General features: G+C 37.6%; 1 protein-coding gene across 1 annotated transcript; it reads left to right on the forward strand.

The window, feature by feature from the left end:
- Nucleotides 1-446: 446 nt before the first annotated feature.
- On the forward strand, nt 447-16,162 carry rab5c (RAB5C, member RAS oncogene family). The gene is made up of 6 exons (XM_074656153.1): nt 447-582; nt 9,231-9,547; nt 13,509-13,660; nt 13,878-14,000; nt 14,098-14,191; nt 14,659-16,162. Exons 2-6 carry the CDS (start codon nt 9,382-9,384, stop codon nt 14,784-14,786), a joined length of 663 nt encoding a protein of 220 aa, XP_074512254.1. The 5' UTR covers nt 447-582; nt 9,231-9,381; the 3' UTR covers nt 14,787-16,162.
- Nucleotides 16,163-18,165: the final 2,003 nt, after the last annotated feature.

Consider the following 18,165-nt stretch of genomic DNA (forward strand, 5'->3'; position numbering starts at 1 on the left):
AGGAAAAGCCAACACTAGGACCAGATCTAAATCATGTTCATGGAGAGACCTTCGTCTGGTCAGCTAACATTACTGCCAAGCAGCTGAAATATAGAGTGATATTGTGCTTTTAGCTGACGTGTGTCTCCTCACTGTGTTGAGCGATGCTCGTTCAGGTATATTTAGAGCGAGCAAGCGCGAGCCCGACGCTGACGCAGGTGTCGCTGTTAAGAAGCATTTCTGAAAGTTACAAACAGTCCCTTTAATAACCACTGTATTCAAAATATTTTTAATTTTTTTTTTAAACTTAAAATGTTGTATAGGTAAGCATTTTAGCTATGTTTGCGGTGTTAATGATTCATTTCATCATTTTATTTTATGTATGTGTCGTCCCCCGGTGCAGGGTGTACTGCAGAAAGTGGTGTCTCGTGTAGACTGATGCTCTGCTCTCATTGGTCAGAAACCCAGCTGACAGAAGAGTGGGACGTTCCCGGAAAAAAACTCGCTAACCGGAAGGGAAGGCCAGAGCCTCAGCAGAAGAAGAAAAAGAAGAAGAAGAAGAACACAGCCGCCGATGAGACCAGCGAAAGAAGAAAAAGTACTGTAAGTAACTTTACATTATACAATACGGAGGAGGTTAAACAGCAACACTGCTGGACTGGTTTGTCAACTGTCGTCTTTAGTCAACCGTTGAGCCAAGTCCGTGTTCAGTCTAACGTCCATCAGACACCGAGAGACACATAAACACATAAACACGTCCTAAAAGACTCGACACAAACACAGCTGAGAAGCATAACATAATCATGTTTTATGTCCAACAGCAGACACAATAACAAGCCTGAGTTAGTTAGTTAAATGTCAAACAGCTGACGACGTGAGGCCGAGAAAAGGAAAGTTGTCTGATGACGTTTGTCGATGCTAACCTAGCCAGCTAGCTAACGCTGTCAAGTTTCATCTCATTTCCTTTAAAGAGTTTAGCTCGTTTATTGTGTCAACAATTCACACAAAGCCAAGCAAACTACGTCTTAATATCTGATGTTAGTAAGTTAGTAAGTTGGCAAACTGCTTAGCACAACTACTAGTCAGTGTTTATGCTATTTAAGTTATTTAAAAGGCTATCAAAGCTAAGTAGCTAATGTTATATCTGTGTTTATTTGTTTATTTGTTTATTTGTTTTGCACAATTTAAGACTATACAACATAACAACAAATAAATAAATAATAATATACAGTGCAGGAAGAGGCAAAAACCCACTGGGCTTATCTGAAGCCTCCACCTATAGAGACAAGATTAATATAAAGAAATGATATGACTACATACATATATCTTTACCATCCATCATAGCTTCCAGGACACATTATGGTTAACTATGTTATAGTAGTTGATTCATGATTTTCACAACATCAAACTTCGTTATCACTCTTGCTAAAGCTAGATCAACTTTTACATTTAGTTAATTGTATCTATTAATGATAACATTGGTAGCATACACTAGTTGGGTAAACATTGCTTCTACTTTGAGCCTGTCAACTAGCTAATACTTGTTGTTAAACCTCAATTCACAGATAACTGTCAAGCCACTTGTTTCCCCTAAAGTAAATATATTTTATTTTATAGAAAAAGGTCGTTTGAAAGCTCTCTTTTTGAAAATGCTGTTATGGTTATAATATGGACCTGAAAATCTTGGACAAAAAGTAAATAAGGTACAATCATTGCTGCATTTTGAGTAAATACAAGATGTTAAGTTTTGCAAACTTCATGGATTTTACATTATGTAAAGCTTGTGTTTAAATGTTTGAACTGTCTTTCTGCAAATACATCATGAGACTACAGAGCTGTAGCAGATCCACCAGAGCAGCTTCAAGTGGCAATTGTGAAAGTTCAATTCTGCAGAACATCTTTTTCTGTGAAAGGAGCGAAGTCTTGGAATTCGCTACCTGATCACTTGAAATCTGCTGCAAACTTTACCACCTTTTAAGAGAGCAACCACATCATGTTTAATTCAGCGACAAACCTGCACTCATGTCTAGTTTTTACATGTAAATGTGTGCTTTATTGTATTTATTTATTTTTCCTGTACCCATTCCTGTTTTAATCTCTTATTTTCACGAAAAGCCCTTCTACGGACAGGTGTTGCAAATTAGCATCCGCTATAAGCACTATGATACTGGCATCAGATAGCTGTTTTTAAGTTGTCTATGTACATTGTATTGGTCCCTATTAAATAAACCATGAATGAATATAACATCAGATGCATTTTGAGCATACATCAATTTACAAGTACAAGTTTGAAGTTTTAACTTAAGAGACTCATCTGAGGTAGTTTAATAGGGTTCACACAGGTTCTCACACTCAGGCCACTAAATGCCAGTAAGCTTGTGTTTTTTCACACATGAAGTGTGATAAAGACATCATTACTGCTGACAGCATTTAAGTTGTAATTCTGCCAGTTTACATTGTTGGCGTTAATACTTGACTACATGTGTATCTCCTTACATTTAACAGCACATGCTTGTATCTTTGTAGCTTCTGTTTATTATGGCTGAATAAGGGGAACAGAGCATGGACCTTTGAGACAGAGAAGGGAAATACTTGCTTTAGCTCTTGTTAGTTTTATGGTGCATGAACCTTGTCCTTTTAAAGTAGTGACAGCCCTGAAAGAAGTACTGTGAATTTGTCCCCCATCAATATACATGATATTATTGTCATTTGTCACTTTTTTTTTTTTTTTACTCAGGCTTTTTCAGCACTGTCTGAAGTTGTAGGTCAGTAAGGTTGAACTGACAACTAGGGCCCAGTGTGTTTTAATTTCCTAAAGTGTATTATGGTCGGAGTATGTGTATAAGCCGGTGGCGGTGAGCCGCCATCAACTAGGCCCCAACCTTTTTTATATCTGCAGAAAGGAGCAAATTGACGTACCTGTTTTTATGATTCAACAAAAACTATTTGGGGAAAAACATGAGCAACACAGTCTCACGGCAGTTGGGGAAATAGTCACGGAATTTAATTTGATTCGTGTACATAGACACAAATTTCCCTTTTTTTCGTGACGATCAGCATGACTTTCAACAACGTATTTTTCGTGAGTTTTCTTACGAATGTCCAGCAACACGTGACACACATGTCAATTTCCGCTCCAGTCTTTTCAAAATAAAACTACTTAGTTAGGCTTAGGAAAATATCGACTTGGTTAGGCTTAGGCAACAAACTACTTAGTTATGTTTAGGAAAAGATCGCGGTTTGGATAAAAATAACTCCGGAAGTTATGTGACAGATAAATGGACTTTGACTTGTGGTTTCATGCGGGACAGGAACACCGGTTTCCTGGGTGAAAGTCCTGTGTTTTTTGACCCATCCATCCACCCCATCCTTCTCCCTATGCATTGTCTGCTGCTCTCTATGCTCCCCGGTCTATGTACACAAATCAATACATTACATTTTGTGACTATCTCACAAACTGCTGTGTGACTGGGTTGGAAGGGGACAAAGGCTATTTTAGGTAACTTGATGAGTTGTGACCTGAGGCCATTTCTTGGAATGGGTGCAGATGGGATTTTATTTTAATTTCAACTAGATTGCACCTATTTTAATGCATAACGGAAGAATTTGTAAGAGAAAGTCTTCCTTTTGTCTTTTGAAATGCCATGTTTAGAAAAACGGTTCAAGCCTCACCCTATACTGTAAGATTAATTGCAAATGATGAGCAATTATGTAACTTGGTGCCCTGAGGACTAACTGCTGTTCATTTTGTTTTCAGTTAGTAAACATCTTTATTAGTTTCAATTTTTTACTGTGATTTCACGAGGAGGTGCAGGTTTCGGCTGGGCCTATGGATCGCTATATTCCTCTATGTGGGTACAGAGCTTTTCACACAACAGTCACGACACAAGGAAGTGCCTGTGTTTTCCTATTGGCCTGGCTAACTGGTAGTGATGAGTATCATGTTTGCTTTTCCTGTGTTGTGTCCCCAGTTTCCCTGTCACCGTCACCAAAGCCATTCTTTATTAGAAACCCACACAGTGGAATGGCTTACCTTCTAGATCAAGAGCATTTCCTGTTTCATTAGAGCTCTCAAGGATTGTTCTGCTTTTGTGTCTTTGTTGTTGTTTTGGGGCAAAATGTTACACAGCTTTTTGCCAATAATATGTAGGTCTTGAATACATAGCGTTCATTGTAAATGGAAGTTTACTACTTCCAAGCGAGAGTTTGACCATTTGGCATACTAGACAAAAGGAGGATGGTGATGTAGCCCCTCATATAAGACACCACCAGTTCTCCCAGTACCCCACCCTTCAGATGAACTGAGCAGCACAAGTCCCTGCTTGTGTTCTTGAAACTGGTATAGTGACAAAGGTTGTTTGACTACTACTTAAATGCGTGACTGAGTTCAGATTTTTTCATTACATGTTGCCGCACTGTCAAGTTTACTTAAAATGTATATGTTTATTTTCTATAATCAATAGCTAAGTTCCTTGTAAAGAACTTATGCTGTAATATATTTTAAATTGCATGGCCTGCAATCGAAAAATCAGCTAGGTAATTTTTCTTCTTGATTTAAATGTCCTCTTTACGATATCCAGAGCATTAATATTGCAGTAAACAACTATTTGCTATGTAAAGATATGGAGGAGTAATGTCTACCTGAGCAGAGAATGAAGTCGGTCTCCCTGTGTGTTTTGTAATCAAAGCTTTTCTGTGCTTTGTTGACATAGCCGGGTCAGCCATGCATGCTTTTAGTGCATGTGAGCGTGCCCCACTGGATAGCTCACGGCCGCCGCTCTGCATTGCTCTCATACGACAGTTACAGCCGATAACGGCGTCACCGTCTTCACGGAAGGGTAGCACCGAACCTCTGGGTCCCTGGCTCAGCCGTCGCCATGTTGAGAGCTGTGTGGAGGCAATAGAAATGCTCCCAATCTTGCATTTAGCACCTTTTAATTATTGCAAAAACTGAGGCCTCTAAACTGGCGCTGTTGGTTGAAAACTGCATTTGAACTTCCATGTTTTGTTCATGGCGAAGAGGAAGAGAAGAATCCAAACTTTATCTAAATATAATATTTCAGACCGAAACTATATGATATGAAATGCGTCTTTTCTTCAAAACTGGGAGTCCTAAAAACACTCTAGGAAACTGTTAACAGGTACTCAGACCTAATCATTTTTGCTAAAGTTTGTAGTGCAATGCGTGTTTGAACATGGAGTTATGTGTTTCTTCCTGAGAAGTATTACATTACTTTATTAATTTGTTAATGAGTATTACCACTATCATTTAGTTTTTTCTTGTGACAACAACAGACACAGAGGAAGGGAATCATTATTTCGCAATGGGAGGCTACAGCATTTGCTTTCATAGAGTGAACAGCCATTATTCAAAGGGATATTGTATCATTTTATTATTTTTTTGTACACCAGTTTTGAATTTGAATAAAACTGCCATAAATTAGTTCTGTGCACACACTCCCATATTTAGGTGTTCAATGCACTGCAATCCCTGCTAAGAGCTTGGGTATCATGCTGGCAGCGGAGCATACAGGAGGAGGCCACGATGAATATTTCACAGGCTTTCCCTCTAGTTTGCTCCTTCTCCTCCCCCTTTCGCTGACCCATGTGCCACTGTCTCTCTCTGTGACCCACTTCCCTTGTGGAGGTCTTCAGAGCCCATTAGGGATACCATCAAAGCATCTGTCGCAGGCTGCTTAAGATGTGTGCAGGTCTGTCTCAGTGAAACAAAAGAGCCTCTGATCGCAAACTAGAAAGCCACTTCTGCATTTATACTTTTGTATGCTCATTATTGATGTTACTGTTTTGGCACTTAACAGTTACTATCATCAATCAGTAGGTAGCAGACTGTGTGTGTGTTTTGCTATTAATAGTTGTGTACTACAACATCTGTTGGTAGCAAAAATAAATCTTCAGCCCAGGACACATAATTTGTTTTGCAAGTTACTCTTTATGTCTTTGAAACCTTCTTTCACTGTATTCATCATGTGAATGGCTCCAGCACAGCCTACTTTTTGTGTTGGCCAAAACTTATAGAACATAGAAAGTAACTGTGCTGCATAACAAAACCTTTTCCCAAGACCCGTCACGATAACTACTTTTGTTGAACGATATATTGTCCCAGAAATAATTATGATAAACGATATTATTGATATAGTAATTAGGTGATAATTAGCAAGTAACCTATTTGAAATTTCTTTGGAATTACTGCCAAATTACCCCAATATTTACCTAAAAATTTATAAAAAAATGACTTTATTATAAACATTATTTAATAATTCTGTTCCGACAATAAGTCACACAATGGTGAGATTTGTGCCTGATCAGAAGTGTCTTCTATTAGTTTTGGTTTTCCACCTCCGATGAAGAGCAGCGCACAGCAATCTTCTGCACATCTTCTGTTCAAGAAAAGCAATTAGGCTAGATTTGAGGTGTTTGCTTGTCTGGTTGTTTTGTAGGTCTGTTTCCACAAACCCAGTCTTGAGGAATGTAAACAGGTGAACAGCTCGTCTCTGCTGCCTGCAATATAATGAGTACAGACCGTCTGTTCGACCCAGTGAACAGAGTGTCTTTATTCCTTCTCCAACTCTGTTGCTGGCCGCTGTGAAGGATTCCCTCTGCTCTCTCGGGGCTTGTGATAGTGTGAGTCTGCTAGTTAAAGAGTCCAGTGAGACCTTAAATGCACTGCTGATGATGTCTGCTGTAGTTGGATACAGGTGTACGTCCATGCAGCCTTCTTAGAAAATCTATAACAAAAGTAAACAGATTTGGTAACATGCTGATGTTGGAGACTATTTCTTTAATCATAAAGACAACTTATTTTTACGTTTGAGTAAAATGGGAAAACTGTAAAGGAACTGGTATGTCTTTGTATCCCATAATGCTCTGTGGCAGTGATTTCACAGTGACTTGCACAGCAGAAATGCGTTCATAATGAATATATGCAGCATGGTTGGTTGGTACACTGTCAAATGAAACATGCCAGTTCTTAATACTTTATGGACAGAGCCATGATCTCCTGTCACATGCTGAAGCTTAAGTCCGGCTCAGCAACAAGCTGAGAAATAAGCCTAGACCAAACTCTAACTATTAGAACTTTAAAGACTATCAGCAGTGACGTCTTTCCTTCAGTTTTCCTCATTCTCAACATTTCATTTCTCTCTCAGGAATAGTCTCTAACCTCCTACTTGTCTTTAGTATGTTGTTGTGTTTCTGCATTACAAAGCTGTGGCTATCCCAAGTTTTAATGTGCTCAGCAGTAAAATGTCTTCTGCAATCTCCACTTCCTGCTTTGAGCTGAGTTGTGTTTCCTGCTTTGACCAAGCAGAAGCTGGCTGACCTCATGTGCATCACCCAACTGAAAAAATAGATTAGGCAATATTTCATATATGCAAAACAGGCCGCCTTCGTGTGCTGTTATCACGTAAAGTTGTGTGGATAATTTGGGCTAAATTAGGTTGAATGAAATGCTTTTAAAACTTTAAAGTACAGTTCTGTGTAACAGGTTCCTTTTAGTACTGAATCTACAACAAGACTGAGTCAAAATACATTTTGGTCCTTCCGAAAAAAAATGTGGTCACCGGAAGTTGCCTTGTTGATTTCATTTTTGACTCGTTGATTAATGTTTCATTATGTGGTTTTGGTATCACTACATGGAAATACTCATAGAGATCTTAACACTATAGGCATGGCTTCAAACTGTTGCCAGATATCTGTTAAGGGATGACTCACAGGAACAAATGTGCTGAGCTTATGCTTGGGGGCGAGTGTTGGGCAACACTTAATACTAGTTTCTATGGTTTGTGTTTCATTTCTTCAAATTATAGTTTTACATTTGTTTACACCTACCTCTGTTCACGTGCACTATTAATTCTCCAGATCTACATAATTCTATTTGTATATTATAATTGTATGCATTTTTATACTGTATATATTTTATTTATTTCAAAATATAGATAGATTGATAGATGCATAGATGTACTTGATCCCAAATTGGGAGGCAGGTTATCCAGGCAATGCACAGGAACAGTAAATACAAAGTAAATATACATACTGTATCAACACCAGAGATATATATATATATATATATCTTTAGTATGCACAATATAAAGAATATATTGGATACATTATGAATATACCAGACTACTACAACTAACTTAGAAAATATAAAATATAAACATAGAATAACAATAACATACTATGTTATTCTATCTATTCTGTGTTGTATTAGTGCCCCATGTACATATCAAAAACACACACTGTTAGGACAACCTGTGGGAGCATGAGAGGACTCAGTTTCAAACAATACATAAGTGTTCTCCTCCGGTAGCACTTGTTTATACTAAACATGGTTCAATGATAAGCTCTTCATTTGGAGGCCCCGCCCCAGTGTGATGCATGTTTCTGTGTCAACAACTTAAACTCTAAATTGTCTGATGGTAATCTTGGCTAAAACAAAAGCTTTAGTGCAGATATATTTTACAGTTACACCATATTTTACTTAAGTCATGATTACTCTTATTGGCAAGTGCCAGCAGGAATCAATGAATTCATCTCGGTTTGTTTTTTTAATTAACTACTTACTATAGAGAGGCAAAGTCTCTCCCCTTCTGGTGGACCCCATGGGATCTTATTTTGGAAAAACGGTAGTCAACGGCAAGAGACAAATATTTTTTTGATTCTGTTTGAATTGCGACATGAATAACACATATGACGTTTGTCAATTTAGAACATCATTTTGCCAAGTCAAGAAGGTCAGTTTGTCGTAGGTTTGTTGTATTATCATTTACTTTTTTGTGTGAAACCGCGATGAAGTACATCTCTTGTCTCGTACAATAGACATCAGCCGTTGCTGGTGTGAGTACATCCCAGTACGGAACACACAGGCATCGTAGCTTCAGCGAGAGAGACGCCACTACGTGATTTTTGGGTGTGTAGTCTAATTACATATTTTCACAGTCTTATACTACAACAGTTTTACAACAAACCGACTTTCTTGACTTGCAAAATTATGTTTTAAATTATGTTTTAAATCATATGTGTGATTCATGGAGCAATTAAACTGGATCAAAAAATGTTTGTCTCTCGCCGTTGACTACTGTACATGTTTTTTAACGAAATAAGGTCCCATGCTGGTCCACCGTAAGGGGAGGGACGTTGCCTCTCTATAATATTTAGCAGCTAACATGGTTGTTTTTAATAGAAAGCCTGTAGAGTAAAGCTTAACCTACTGAATATGTTGTGTTTTCCAGCTCCCACTGGTGAGGTCTCCTCTTCCTCTGGCTCATCTACCTGCCTGAAGCGTCTAGCTCAGCCTCACCAGCCCCTGCACCAAGCCTAAAGCCAAACACACTTCCTCCCTCTTCTCCCGGCTTCTACTTCTCCCTCCCGATTTTCAACACTATGGCAGGGCGAGGCGGACCAGCACGGACCAACGGCACTGCAGCAAACAACAAGATCTGCCAGTTTAAGCTAGTGCTGTTGGGGGAATCGGCGGTGGGGAAGTCCAGCTTGGTGCTGCGCTTTGTCAAAGGCCAGTTCCACGAGTACCAGGAGAGCACCATCGGAGGTGAGGGTCTTGTCTTTGCTCTCTGTCATGCTTTAATGGCATCATAGCTGTAACATCTCTTAATGTACAGCTCAGAGGGATACAAAGATATAATCAATGGAATGATTTAAAACTTATATTACAGAACTTCACCTAAACAATAATAACAGAATTATTACACAGCCCATACAGTTTTCATCCCATTTTTTAAAACTATCATTGTCATAAATGCATCATGTGGCTGTACAGACAACATTTTCAACATGTCAGTGGACAGTAACATGAATGCTGAAGCAGAAAGAACATGTTCCTGCTGGTACAGAGGAACTGATTGCTCGCTTGTCGGTCTTAATGTTTTCCGTTGTGCAGGAGAAGGAGTGGCAGAACCAGTTCTTTGCAGCTGATCACCTGACTCTCCCATGAGCCACCAAGCTCCTCACACATGGGAGACATTTATATTGATTTTGCAGGAACTAATTACATTTCTAAATATTTTTGGAGCTGAAAATAGACAGAAAATGACTTTATATTTGTCCTCTGCAAATACCAGTTCTGAGGAGGAAGCGGAGGAGTGAGGTTACTTGAAACAGGAAGGAATTGAGACAACAATGGGGATTTCCTGGACCTCCTGTAGACCAGTGAGGCTGGTGAAAGAGTATTGTTACATTTTCAAGCAAGAATATTATAGTCTGTCTGTGGCTTTGACATTTTGTCAGAGTGGTGGCGTTAAATGTGTTGGTTTTTCTACTTTATGGTGACTACAGCTTGAGGGCTACAGAAGTAAACTTTTAACTCGGATGTTAAGTGCAAATCCTCAGTCCAGCTGGAAAAGCAACATTGACAGGTTTCCACTGGAGCTGCTGGTTTTTTGTTCATTATTTCATTAACTTTACTCTCATCTTTCCCACTGGTCTCCCACAGCCTAAACACTATGAAGTGCCTGAATCCTTCAGCTTATTGCTGAAATGACAATGTGCTTTCTTTGTCAGTATGCTGGATTTAACAGATTTGACCATGAACATGTTCTCATATTCTTATTTTTAAAAACAGGAAGATTTAAGTCTGTTGTCAAGGGGACATATTATGCTCATTTTCAGGTTAATTCTTGTATTTTGGGTTTCTACTAGAACATGTTTACATGTTGTAAAGGTCCAATGTGTAGGATCTAGCGGAATCTTGTCTCTCCTGTGTGCCAAGCGTGTTGGAGAGCTACGGTGACCGAATGGCCCTCTTTAGAGCCATCTGGAGCAGAGACAGTGCTTAGAGTGTGTGTGTGTGTGTGTGTATGTTGGAAATGAGTGGTGAAGCAAGAGAGACAGAGTGGCGGTAGCGGGACCGAGTAATGTTATTAATTTCAGACCAAGCAGGAAAAGATAACAGAGTTTGGTTTGTCCGTTCTGGGCCACTGTAGAAACACGGCGGTGCAACAAGGCGGATTCCATAGAGAGGACCCGCTACCTATGTAGATATGAAGGGCTCATTCTAAGCTAACGAAAACACATAGATTCTTATTATCAGGTGATTAAACACTAAAGGACAAATAATTATTAATATTATATTCCATTTCTGCCAGTAGATCCCCATAAATGTTACACACTGGTCCTTTTAATGTTCAAAAACCTGTATTCACCCTCTGTCTGAAACGCTTTGTTTTAGCGCCCGTCTCTTTAAAAAGCCCGGTCTGCTCTGATTGGCTTGCGAGCAAAAATATGGTGCACCTTTACAAAGGTAATTCTCAAGCTGTAGGCAATATATACTAATGTGACATAGGAAGGGGAGCCAAATCTGAATGGCTTTCTGAATCTTATATTTTCTGATCTAGACGGCCACAAAATTGACTGGGTTAGTCTTATTTCACAGTTTGTGGGTTGGTAGGCACTTCAGATACACAAATGTATGAGCACAAGCACTGAAAAAGTGAGTTTTCGTTGATATGTCCCCTTTAAAGTTGACGTGAAATCTAAATTTATAGTCTACAACCCATAGAAACACTTAATGATAAACTGATTATTGATCATTAACGTGGCTGACAATCAATTAAGGAAATTGCTTATAATTTGCGTCCCTAATAGATAGGGCGGCAACTAACAATTATTTTCATTAGCGATTAATCAGATAATAATCAGCCCAACATCTTCTTCTGTTTTTTTTTTTGTTTTTTTAAATCAAAGTTTTTTTTATTAATTCTCTGAAATGCATACAAACATAATGGCACACAAAACCAGATGCTACAATAGATCAATTACAATTAAGGAAAAAAATAAATTGAAGAAAACAAAATAAATCTAGGCACACAAAATTAGCTACAAGTAGAAACTTCAGACCAAACTTCATAAACCTTTCCTTGGTAATTATTATTCCAAGTTGGTTGTTTTGTAAAACCGAGAAAAGCAGGAAATAAAGGAAGAGCAGCAGAAACATAACTTAATTTTGTAATTTCTCTGTTTTGCGTTGAACCAGTGTTTCTTCTCAATGTGTTCCTCCATCTGATGAGTAATGTGGCCGTAGGATGTGTGGACAGGATGCTCAGAACGAGTCAGCATGTTTTATATTCTCCTGAACCTTGTGGTCAGCTGAATTGCTGGGCAAAGATTACAAAGCTTTAAAGTATGTGCAAGTGAGTGCTCAGTTTCCTCCGTCCGTCATGTGACAGTCGGCTGAGTAAGCGACTTGTATGCAGTTGTGCCTGCTCGCTATGTGCTACAGTTTGTTTTTACTGTACACATGATATTCTTTTCTCTTTTGTGTATTTCCATGACGCTGTATTTCCCCGTCATCATGTTTTCTTAATTGTGCTGTTTGTATTTCCAGTCAGTTCTGTAGAGGTTACATACCTCCCCGAAATTTTTATTTTTTATTTTTTTGTCTTTTTATAATTTCAGTGAGTAACGTTCCTCCTCGTTTCATCATGGTCTTAATCAGTGTATTATGAAGCAGGGCTGTAGTTCTCGAGTCCAGTCTCCCACATTTTTTAAGTCTTACACTTGTCTGTTTCTCGTGCCATGTTGGACTCTTGGTCTCGGCTACTAAGAACTGGTCAAGTTGTTCTTAGTCTGTTATAGGGCTGCACAATTAATCAAATATTAATCGCGATCACAATTTTGGCTTCCGACAAATAAATGAACATGATCGCCTGCAATATTGACGTAATGCACATTCTGCTCATAGAAAACTCTGCTGCATATCAAATCAAGCGCTTCGTAAACTAACAGCTAGCCACCAGCCGGTGATCGAGATGATTTGGCTTCACTTTTGGGTGTAGATATTATCTATACAACCAATGGGTTTATGATTAAATTAAGAGCATAAAATTATTTATTTAGCTCTTATCATTGCTAATTTTGCTTTTGAAGTGCACCAGACTGAAGCATTTAACTTTAAAATGTAGCTAACAAAAGGGTATTGAATATTCCTCTATTTTTTCATTTTGCAACATATATAGCAGGAAAAAAATATTGCAATGTCAGCTTTTTCCAACATCCTGCAGCTCTAATTTGTACATTAGCAGGAATGTAGCACAGCATGGAAGTGAAAACAGCGCTCTGTTTATTTTAATGTGAAAGTGTAATTAAAATGTTGCTAAAATCATTGAATAATTGTGATATCAATATTGATCAAAATAATTGTGATTAGCATTTTGGCCATAATCGTGCAGCCCTAGCCTGTTATGTACTAAGCATTTTGCCTGCATTAACAGAAATGAGCTGTTATCCAAGCTTTGTGCATGATTACACTGGAGAGCTTTAACTGGTCTCCATTGGCCCAACTCCTTAATCACTATATTAACATTGAAAAGACACTATTGCCAATTAATGGTCTTGAACAGGTTTTTAATTTGCTCTTGACTCGGACTTGACTGGACCTGGTCTTGGACTTGATTATGTTGGTCTTGACTACAGCCCTGTTGTGAAGTTTAAATGTTAAATTCCAGTCCTATATATGCCTACTGATGATGATTTTCTGCTCTTATTTCCTTTTCCAGCTGCCTTCCTCACACAGACGGTATGTTTGGATGATACAACGGTCAAGTTTGAGATCTGGGACACTGCAGGACAGGAACGGTATCACAGCTTGGCACCCATGTACTACAGGGGAGCCCAGGCCGCCATCGTGGTCTACGATATCACCAACACAGTAAGTTCCAGGGTCTGTGACGGGACATCAGCCGAGACAGTCTTGTGTCATCTGTTTGCTGACCCTTGTCTTCCAGTTTGGGTTGATGATTGCTTAATTCAAGAGACAGTTCCAGACCTTTGCTCTTTTAACTCATACGTAACATGTGAAACTTGCATCAGGGATTTAAAGTTTAAAAGCACAGTGTCTCATGAGTGTTTTTTTTTTTTTTTTTAAGGATACATTCACACGTGCAAAGAACTGGGTGAAGGAGCTCCAGCGACAAGCCAGCCCGAATATTGTTATTGCACTGGCAGGAAACAAAGCAGATCTGGCCAACAAGAGAGCCATAGATTTCCAGGTAAAGAGGGATTTTTACAGTCTGATATTGAAGTTCACAATTATTTAATGAAATTAATGAAAGTTGTCAATTTGTCCGTTGCTGTTTGTTTCTTTAGGAAGCACAAGCGTATGCAGATGACAACAGTTTGCTCTTCATGGAGACTTCAGCTAAGACTGCTATGAATGTCAATGAGATTTTTATGGCTATAGGTGAGTGATCAACACATTTTACTGTCCTGTAAACCTGCAACAATGTGCTGTTTAATCTGCCGATTACTTTCTCCATTAATCGATTGATCATTTTGTTTATAAAATAATGGGGAATGTAATTTCCCAGAGCTCAAGATGGCACCTTCAAATTCCTTACTTTATTTGACCATCAGTCCAAAACCCAAAGAAATTCACTTTACTGTAATGCAAAACAGGGAAAAACAGCAAATCCTCACATCGCAGTTGCTGGAACCAGTGTTTGCTTACTTAAGTTACTGAGAGGAACTTTTAACTGGTTATGAAACAGTCTCAATTTAATTCTGGTGCCTCTATATGACCTGCATAAGTACATCGTTATCGACATAACTATCAAGAGAATAATCAATAATGAAAATAGTCATTTGTTGCCCTACTGTCATGTTGCCATAGTGCAGAAATTATGTTGTTGTCCTCTAAACCCCAAACAGCCAAGAAGCTTCCCAAGAACGAGTCTCAGGGCGGAGCGGGTGCTGGCGGACGAACCAGAGGCGGCGTGGACCTGCAGGAAGCTGCGCCGCAGGGCAGAAGTGGCCAGTGCTGTGGGGGCGGGAACTAACTAAAACACGAAAAACGCGTCAGCTGATCTAACCGATCCACAGCTTCGATCAACCAGACCAGATATTAGCCAGCTGTCAAACAATGTCCCATTGGTCAAACCAAACCAAGGCCGGACCAACCACCCTATGAGCACCAATTAACTGTTTGGCAAACGAGTCCACTGGCCAGTAAACCGCCAGACCCCTCTGACGGTTGAACCAACCAAGAAATCAATTTACAGAATCGTGTTTTAACCCCAGGACTTGCCAATCCATGACCTCTCTATTGATGATGGACACTTGACGTCACCTTAGGGGAATAAAAAAACGTCCCATTCATGGAAGAAGGAAAAAAAAAAAAAGATCAGTCATTACCAATGGCACTTAATAGGGCCATCTTGCTCACCTTTTCTGTATTTGTGTGGAGGGAAAAAAAATGAAAGCAACAGGAATGAATATAAACAGGCGTATTGTCCTTTCTCTTCTGCCCTCTGCTTTTTCATGCACCGTAAATTAAAAGTATTTCCATCATGGTCTTATGACACTGTTAAAACTCCAGGTGCATGCAGCAGTCCTTCACTTTTCTGTCTTGTTCCTGGTCAGCTTCCTGGAAAAGATGAAGAGAGAAGGTTTCGTAACAGGAGAACGGGAATGGACCGATATTTCCTTCTTGATAGAGCTGTGTAGATTGAATTATTACATTGTTATTGTTATCACTATTATTATTATTACTTCTTTTGACACAGGCTGTTCAGTATGATTTTAAAGCCTTCAAGGTTTTACAATCACCCATCTATGTTATCAAACCATATACAGTAAATAGTACTTTATTAACATCACCCATAAGTAATTTTAGCATTAATGTAATGTTTTTGAATCATCAGTGTACAATGACAAATACATGAAGCAAGATTTGTTTTCTTGACCAAAATCACAACTGTGTATTGACAACTGTATTTGTATCAGACTTTTCAAGTTTATAATCAATCAGTAGTTATTGTCAAAACAATATCTTCCCAATCTCTACATGATGTTTTGTCAACCTTAATTATTTTGTGATGGATTATTTTTTTTTAATGTCTTAATTTTTTTTTTTCTGAAGATCTATGGTATTAAATGCACTGGTTCTGTCTCATCATCTTTGTGAATTGAGATGTTATCGTCAGCTTCCTTTCCCTTTTTCTTTTCTCTCTCTCTCTTTGTTTTTACTCTTCATATCAGGGAGGGATTGCTTTCAAGTGTAATGTCATCCTGTTATGGCATCGACATCTAGCACAACAGTACCTGCACAGCAGCCACTGCTGTTAGGTTGGGGGACGATAATGGGGAGGGATTCGGTCATGGGTAGATAAAGAAGAAAAGAAATGTAATTTTACCAATAAACAAGGGGAAGGTATCTTTTCTGTATGCCTGTTTAATCATTTCACCCTATCCAAATATTGATGACTCAGTCATTTTAGTAGTGACAACAACCAGTGGGAAGTTTGCTTTTTATTTACTTTTATTTAAACCATCATAACTCTACGTTCAGAAAATATAAAAGACCAAAATGAAAAAAATTCTAAATCTAAAATTAATTTAATTAATATAGATTTATTTTGTGTATTTTATAAGTGTGAAAACATTGAACCACATTTGTAAATATATGGGACTTTTCATACTTTTGTCCACAAACTACATTACCCATAATCCCCAGAGGCGAGGCGTGTTGTTTTCAAGTGCTACAACTTGTCTGTGTACAACCGAGTGTCTTTTCAAGCCAGATGTACTGACACTTCCAATTAGGCTACCTTTAGAAAAAAAATCAATCTAATAATAAATAGTAAAGAGTGATAGACTGCAGTGTTTTTTAATATTCTGTCTATTGATAAGTATTACGGTAATATTTATGTCAGTAGGGCTGTTTATTGTTATAATTAACAAAGTGAGCAGATATAATTGATACCTCTAAAAAATAACAATATCGATAACATTGCAGTTTAGAAATATAGTTATATCTGTACTTTTTTGGTCAAAATTATTTTTGTTTTCCATTTAATTGAATGTGTTAGTGTTATTTATTCTTTATTGGGTACATTCCTTATGCTAAAAAAATGATTATTAAGAACCAAAATAAATTACTACTACAACTTGTCTATGACAGTTACCGCTAAAACAAATAATTAGCTTCATCATTTTATGATTGATCATCGTATTTTGACAACCAGAAGTAATAGTATGGTAAAACACTCACCAACTGCCAGCTACCTCCAGGAGAATAAAGACAGACATAATAACATACCACAACTTCCGGTAAAGACATTCAAAATAAAACTTTCAAATTAGTGAGAGGTGTAAATACTTGCAGTGATAATGTAAATATGGATGTTTATTGATAACAATCTAAGTAAATGTAACGACCAATGGTTCTTTTCTTTTTTTCCAATAAACTTTATTTTAGATTTGTAAACAATCAACGCATAGGTAAGCAATATATATATAAAGGAAAAATACAAATAAACAAAAAATATAATAAATCAAGTAATATAAAACAAGAAACATGCAAGGGATTAATACAAATAAATAAATAACAGTAACTTAAAAACATTCAAATGGGAGCACAAATTTACCGTTTTACTAGCCTTTTTTGTTTTTGCAGAAGATATTGTCTTAATATATAGTTCCATTTCTTTCTTAAAAGCATTAAAGTGAGGTTTAACTCTCGCAAATTTGCATTTATGAATGATATAGATATATATATATAGATATAGGGATATATAGATATATATTTTCCAATAGAAGTTTAAAGTCACATTTAATATTTTTTCGAGATAAATCTAAAAATATCTTGCCACATTTTACAGGTGTGTGTACATTTCCAGAACAGATGGACAATAGTTTCAGTATGAAAATCACACAAGGCACAGCTTATATATATGTATATGTGTATATATATATATAATTTTTTAATTTAACAAAAAAGGACCTAACTGAGTAACGACCAATGACACTTTTGTGGATGTTGAAAGACAAACCGATACATCTTGGTGTTATATGTGTATAGTTTGAAAGCTTTTTGTATGTCTGTTAGATGGAGTAGAGCTACATATTGTTTGATAACAAAATTAACAGATTATTATGTACTAAAATTCCAAAACACCCTTATTGATACTTCTAAAGAATATTGATAATCTCAATTAATATTGGTATCATTCCTACTTATATATAGAATTGTCGTTGTATAACAATAACTGCTAAAAAAAAATTATAATTATCATGATCATTTTATGATCTTATTTTGAAAACATATAGCCGGAAGTAATAGTATGTCTGCATTGACGTACATTTTACGACTTCAGTTGCAGCTCATAACTTTGACCACTGGAGGGCGCTCATGGTTTTAAAGTGAATATGAAACCA

This window comes from Sebastes fasciatus, chromosome 13 (assembly GCF_043250625.1).
Source record: "Sebastes fasciatus isolate fSebFas1 chromosome 13, fSebFas1.pri, whole genome shotgun sequence".
In the NCBI taxonomy this organism is placed as follows: Eukaryota; Metazoa; Chordata; class Actinopteri; order Perciformes; family Sebastidae; genus Sebastes; species Sebastes fasciatus.